At 40.1% G+C, this 7,245-nt stretch overlaps 1 protein-coding gene across 1 annotated transcript in view; it reads right to left on the minus strand.

Annotated features, from left to right (window-relative positions):
- LOC118477175 (protocadherin Fat 4-like) overlaps window positions 1-7,245 on the minus strand; it is a gene marked incomplete in the record, with an annotated part of 113,600 nt that overhangs the window by 20,890 nt on the left and 85,465 nt on the right. Inside the window, 6 exon segments of the mRNA XM_035970945.1 lie at window positions 1,033-1,179; window positions 2,138-2,262; window positions 3,283-3,404; window positions 3,992-4,123; window positions 6,433-6,636; window positions 7,056-7,226. Coding sequence (XP_035826838.1) covers window positions 1,033-1,179; window positions 2,138-2,262; window positions 3,283-3,404; window positions 3,992-4,123; window positions 6,433-6,636; window positions 7,056-7,226 — 901 coding nt within the window.

Here is a 7,245-nt window from a genome sequence, read left to right on the forward strand (position 1 = left end):
GCGAGAGGAGAGAAGTTGAGGTGAGGTGAGGTGATAGGAGAGGAGGTGAGGTGAAGAGAGGTGAGAGGAGGTGAGGTGGGGTGAGATGAGAGAAGAGGGGAGATGAGGCGAGACGAGATGAGACAAGACAAGATGAGATAACATAAAATAAGACAAGATAAGATAGGATAAGACAAGCTAAGATGATGTGAAGTAAGGTGAGGTAAGGTGAGATGATAGATAAGATGAGACGTGATGTGGTGCGATGCAATGAGATGAGATAAGATAACATTTTACAGATCTCCACAAAGACAATTTTACATTGACATGGCAAATACATACACGCACTCACTCGTCAACACATTAACCCCTTGACTGCACTTTAAACATATCTCATACGCCTAAATAATCTCACACCATAGTGTTCTATAAATACATCTCGTACAGAAGCTAAAAACCCATGTTATATGGCTAGTTCTGCTCAGGCCTTGTCAACGGATGTATTTATCTCTTTATTTCTCTTTCTACTGATATTGTTTTACTGATCTGTTTCTTATAAACATACATCACATCCAACACCAAAGAATCAAATGGTTTGGACATCTCATGTGATTACCAACACACCATCCAGCACAACGTGCCTACATTAAAAAATTTGATGGCAACAAGGCTAGAGGGCGACGGAGAAAGACCTGGATAGATGGAGTCAGGGAAACATTAACCACTCTCGGCATCCCCCTGACCCAAGCTCTCCGGCTGGCGACAGAGAGACGTCTCTTTCTTCCCGCGACACCACATTCGTAAATGCATAAGGTCATATGAGCATGAAGGGGTGGATGAAAACAGAGAAGTCCAAACGGGGAATCAAGCTTGCTCTGTTCACCTCTCTAGCCCCAACAGCACAAAGTCTGCTTTGACTATCAAGCCACCCCGGAAAAAAGGTTCACAAGAGCTTGATTAAAGTAAGTAAAGAAAAGTTTCTTGTAATAAGTGGACATAAGTTGATTAAAGATTCGTTAGCAGTTAAGGAGTTAAATCAGAAGAGAAACCTACCATTAGATATCTGCCTCTTCTTCCTGCTAGTGGCCTGGCTAGCCTGGATGGTGATGTTGTAGGTTCCTCGCAGCTCTCTGTCCAGTGTGGCCGTCAGGTACAGCTCACAGTGTCTCTTGTCAACGGTACTTCGCACCGCAAACGGAGCTGTACGGAGAGAATGAAATATTGATGGAGTTGAGTGAGTGTGAGAGTGTGTGGGAATGTGTGTGTTTTTGTGGGTGGGTGTGTGTGTGTGTGCGTGTGTGTGTGTGTGAGTGTGTGTGTGTTAGAGAGAGAGAGAGAGAGAGAGAGAGAAGAGACAAAGTGAGACAGAGACACAGAGAGAGACAGAGACACACACATACACAGAGAAAGAGAGAGAGAGAAAGAGGGAGAGAGACAGAGAGAGAGACACAGAGAAAGAGAGAGAGAGAGAGAGAGAGAGAGAGAGAGAGAGAGAGAGAGAGAGAGAAAGAGAAACAGAGAGAGAGGAAGAGAGGGAGGGGGGTAGAGAAAACTCATGCTCACAGACACTATTTGAGTACACGTGTATGATTGAGTTTCTTGTGTGTCGTTGAACATGAATGTACGGTGTGCATTTCTGTGTTGATGCTGAATCTTTGTATGTTCTGGGACATCCATCCAAAATGTCTCTCATGAACCATTAAAAATCTATTTTACCTTGTCTTATCTAGTCTCTTCTTGTCTCATTTTATCTATATTATCTATCCTTATCTTATCTTATTTGGCATGGTAAGGTTATCTAAGAGCTGAAACATCCATTTCCAAGAGGATGAACAGCGCCACAAAAGTTATCCATGCCACCTAAATCCAAGAATTCCAAGTTTGAGAATTGATCCAGAGTTCTCTTCATGATACTGCCAGCTCAGTTAAAGTTACAACAGTTTAATTAAATATTGTATAATTGACTTCATTTTTTTTTAACTTGTAGAGAAGAGGTGATAGTTTTTGACAATAACATTAACTCAGTCTGTGAAATTTCACACTTATTTCCGAGTGTTATTTGCAATTTTGACAATGATATTAACAAAGTTTGTGAAATTTCTGACTTATTTCTGAGTTTAGTTGGCAAGGACACAAATCGTAATTGAACCAAACGTACTTGGATCAGTGACCAGTATATCGTTTATGGCAATGATGCGACACTGCACGTCGCTGTCAGCGTTGGCAATTTCCAGTAGCAGAGGTTGCGTGTTGGCTACAACGGAATTTTCAGGCAGGCTCCATCTGAGGAGAAAAATCACAAACGTTTACGATATTTTTACGTACAGATGTGGTGTCAAAGAAAAAATGTATGTCTGTTTGGTGAAATCAGATTCTTGGTAAACTGAAATTGATCATGCCTGTTGTGAAATATTTTTCGAGTTTGTTTGGGGTTGTTTTGTTTTGTTTTGTTTGTTTTTTGGGGGGGAGGAGGGGGGGTGGGGGCTCAACAAAAAAGTTACCGTTTAAGACAGTGCAGTTGACATTGTCCAAGAAGACCACCCATTGTTGAGGAGAAAAATGATTGTCTTTGACAGTGTCCTTATAATATAGCAAAAAAACACCATAGGGAAGTGGGAATTGGTCGTTTGTATAGGATTCTCTTGGACATGTGGCTAGTAAAGCAGGTTCGACTGTGTTTTTATCACAAGATTCTTTTTAAAATGTTCTTTACGACTTCATATCCGCAAAAATCATTAAAAAATAGTTCTCCAGAAACACCTTTTTAGCATTTTTCTAAAAACTCTTTATCACAAAAAGTCAATAAGTACTGTTAAATAATACTTTGAGCTGTATTTTCTGTGACCTGAAAAGAAGCTGTAGGGTATATGTGAGTCACGACGTGGTGGAATCAGGCGCTCATCAATTTTTGAGCATACGGGTTATTGGTATTATATTTAAGCCTGTTCATTTGCCTTCCTTTTGGTGGAAAACAATATCCATCTATGTTGAACAGAAGTTGAAATATTTGCCATTGAAGGGGGCAAGAGTCGCCTGGTTTTAGAGTTAAAAATAGGGAGAAAATGGTCGTCAAAGTTTTGTTGGAAATTCAAAATTTGCATATTTTGTGCCCTTAATCAATGTTTTTCTGTAAAATCCACACACCAGGACATGAAAGGCGTTGAGCCAAAAAGACAAACTAGGAAAAAATTTGACTCACTGCCCTAAAAAACGCTGATTTCTTTGATTTCAATATTTTGACATGCGCCTGATTTCAACACGATGTCTCACACATGTATATATTATATATATATATATACATACGTGATGACTCTTTCGATGAAGCCAACATCTCGCCGGTCCACGTCCAGTTGAGTCACGTTGATGGTCACTGGGGCTCGACTGCTCAGCGGACTCCAGCTCTCGTCAATGGCAATGATGTAGAACTAGAAGAAAAATGTTTGGTTTTTTTAGTTTAGTTTTAGTCTTTGTAAGAGTTTTAATTTTTTTTATTTTAAGGCACTTGCAACGCAAAAAGGTCTTATGAGTTCTGAAGAACAGAACTGTTACTATTGGAGAGTATTATAGCCTCGTTCAAAGAAGTGGAAGAGAGATGAGGAGCATAGATGTTGTATAGGAAAAAAGGCGCAAACCCTACTACCGCACCCGCCAACCACCCACTTAAAAGAAAGTTGGGAGGCGGTGTTTACATAAAGTATTAAGACAATGGAAGAGTGGAAGGAAGCACAAGGAACAGACCACACCAGAGAGCCGACCAAACATGCTCAGAATAAAAGAAAAGAAAAGCAAGTTAGAAAATTTCAAGTCTACAGATTAGGGAAAACTTTAGACTTGTGTATATTAGTGTTGTGTTTGCGTGTATGTGAGTGAGTGAGAGAGAGAGAGAGAGAGAGAGAGAGAGAGACAGACAGAGAGAGAGACAGAGAGAGAGAGAAAGAGTAAATTGTCATCATAACTTATCTTTCAATGATACCTGCCTTAACTATAAGTGCATGAAATCTTCAAGACTTACGAAGTACTGCAGACGAGGCGCGTTCAGAAGGGAGCTCTTCACAAACAGGACACCGTTTTGAGTGACACCAAAGTACTTCTCAGCTTGCTCGAAATCAGGATCAACCACATACTCAAATTCAGCATTAGGAGTCTGCACACAAAAAAATATGTACACATAAAAAATTCTCTCTATTTTCGAAAAAGAACCTGAGGTAAGGAGAAAAAAATCCAAAACAAGCGTAACTTTATGAATAGCTTAAAAATCTGACAGAAAAAAAAAACATACAAGAGATTAACTTTTGGGAGTGAAAATTTAGTCTTTACACTTGATTTGGAGTCTACATAATTTGATAAGTAGGCACCACGTCAGAGTAGTCCTACAATGGATTCCTGCCCACACTGGGATACCGGGAAATGAAAGAGCTGATGCTCTGGCAAAGAAAGGAGCTAGTCTCCCTCAGCCTGAAATTCCTACGAATTACACCACCTGCTGCCAAATGATCAAGCAGAACCTCAAGGAAGACTGGATGAATGATTGGGCCACAGGTACGACAGGAAGGAGGATGTATGGCCACATGAATAAACCACTGGTCAAAGATCCAATCAATGAGTTGAGGAGGGGAGATCAATCCATAATCTTCCAACTTAGAACACAACATGTACCCCTCAACCAACATCTCAACCGAATTGAAGTAAAGCAGTCTGTTGCCTGCCCACTATGTGACTACCCCTCAGAGACAGAGGAACATCATCTGTTCTTCTGTAGAAAACTAACTGATTTAAGGGGATGTTTTCTTCCCAAGCTACCCCACACATCTAACTGCCTCTACTCCTCAAGACAACAATTAGAACAAACATGCAACTATTACCGAATGCCATCATGCAGAAGAGTTAACGCTCAGATGTTACTGGATCGCTAACAACAACAACAACAACAACAACAACAACAACAACACTTTAGATAGAGGCAATATTTTTGTGCCTTTCCATGATTTAAAAACTTTCAATAACTATAACGGGAGACCATCACACATCATAAAAAGAGGTGATTTAAAAAAAAATTGTTTCACTATGAATTATCAAAAGCTGTTCGCTGGTTCACGGCCAAGTGACTGGTAAAACGTTGTAGGATTTGAAACTGATGAGAACTGAGGTGGACTAAAGCTGAGACAGAAGAAACTTGAAGTTGGTGAGCAGAACCAGAAAACACAGGCACATTTTCTTCACAACAAATACGAATATAATTGTACAATTTTTCATTTAAAGGGACATAGAAAAAGTAGACTTTTTTCATGTTTATCAAGCTTTTTATCATTTCTTACCAATAAATTGTACAAACTCAACCTATACATTTGATGTATCCATTTTCCTTAGGGTCAATGTCAGAGAAGTAACATATTTAGTCAGCACTCATCACGACCTACTTCCCTTCCTTCAGATCTCGACTTCCTTAACATGCTCCAAAGGAGAGGCATCATTAATACGGTAGGAATCAAGGAAGGTGGAAGGGTGTGTCTTGCTATTTCACGAGTGTGATGGGGAGAATTTTTATTTTTAAGAAATTTTGAAATTTGAATTTTACGCTAGTGGTGGCCTAACGGATATTTCTACTACCATTTTGAACCCCCAAAGGATCTTATCAAAACTGGAAACAGCAGTGACATTGCTTCTGAGCCCTTTGGCTACGATTACAGTATGGTATCTGTAATATATCTGTGTTGTCTTAGTCAAGGGAAATAATAATTACTTTTTTCTACTTCTTTGGTCTTCAATATTAATGAGTGTTGTCCCTTGTCCTATGTGGGATTCTCCTACATTGGAGCAGCCTAAGGGGGGACTGTTTTGGTCCAACACAAAGGAAGTAATCACTACTCACATCAAGTACTGAATATACTTCACTTGTTTCCTGGCCACGGACAGGAATGGTTGCTCTGAGCTTCTCAGTTCTAATTCTAAAATTCAGTACTACTAACTACATTTAATACTACCAAGATATAACAGTATCTGTTCCCGATTTCTCTCAGCTTTGTCCCCACTCATATACGGCATGAATCTGAGGATGTCTAAACCCGCCTCCATATATCTAGTGGATTGTACCCGTCCTCTTAAAAAAAAAAGGAAACAGCATTAACTCTTCAAACCCTGAGTTTTTTCCACCATTTCCCAGAGTTTTTTCTACATTCACCTAAACCTAGTGCACCATGTCTCATTATAAATCCTAAAGCTTGCCTCCAACTTCTAAATAGCAAAAATAAAGGCTTAGTCATTACTAAAAAAACTTGGATCGAGAATAGTTCTGAAACACAAGAAGAAACTGGCACTAAATAAAATGAAACAGTTGTCACGATCATCGGATGCTCCCTGTCCAATGGGGAACAGGGTTATTACCGCCGGATGCTCCCACCGTCCAATGTGGTTTAAAGAGTTAATAAAGAAATGAGAAAAGTTCCGACATCTTACCTCTCTATTGAGAGGCACATCTATATCATCGTCTCTGGCAGTGAGTGTGAGAAGGACTCTCCCCACCGCCCACGTGTTCTCCACGGCCGCTCCGTACGTAAACTCCGTGAACTCTGGCCGGTGGATGTTGCGCACGATGTCAATCGTCATGGTGGCGAGGGCAACTTTGGGAGGACGGGCGTTGTCGGCCGCTTGAATAGTCAGCTGAAAAGTAGATGCAATAGACGTTATGGCAATAATAATATTGGGTAATAATTTGAACAAGAACAAGAAAAATAATAACAATAATAATAACAATAATTATAATAATAGTAATATTTCATTGTTATTATTATTATTATAACTTATGACAAAGCCGTTGAGAACTTGTCAACAGTTCTATGACAAATTTAAGGCTGCTTGATTAACAACAACAACAAAAACAGCAACAACAGCAACAACAACAGCAACAACAACAGCAACAACAACAGCAACAACAACAACAACAAGCAACAAGCAACAATAACAACATCAACAACAACAACAACAACAACAAGCAACAAGCAACAACAACAACAAACAACAACAACAACAAGCAACAAGCAACAACAACAACAACTACAAACAACAACAAGACAACTTACGACAAAGCGGCTAGGAACGCGGGCTTGAGCCAAGGTCTGAGCCACCAACACAATGCCAGCCGTGGGGCTGATGATGAAGAAATCATAGATGTTGGGCAGTTCCTCACCATTCAGCTCGCTCCTGTTGTACGTGGTGGCGATGATCGAGTACACGATGGTGCCGCTCGGGGTCTGAACACAGCCGGAGTTG

The sequence above is a fragment of the Aplysia californica genome, unplaced genomic scaffold (assembly GCF_000002075.1).
Source record: "Aplysia californica isolate F4 #8 unplaced genomic scaffold, AplCal3.0 scaffold00346, whole genome shotgun sequence".
NCBI lineage: Eukaryota > Metazoa > Mollusca > Gastropoda > Aplysiida > Aplysiidae > Aplysia > Aplysia californica.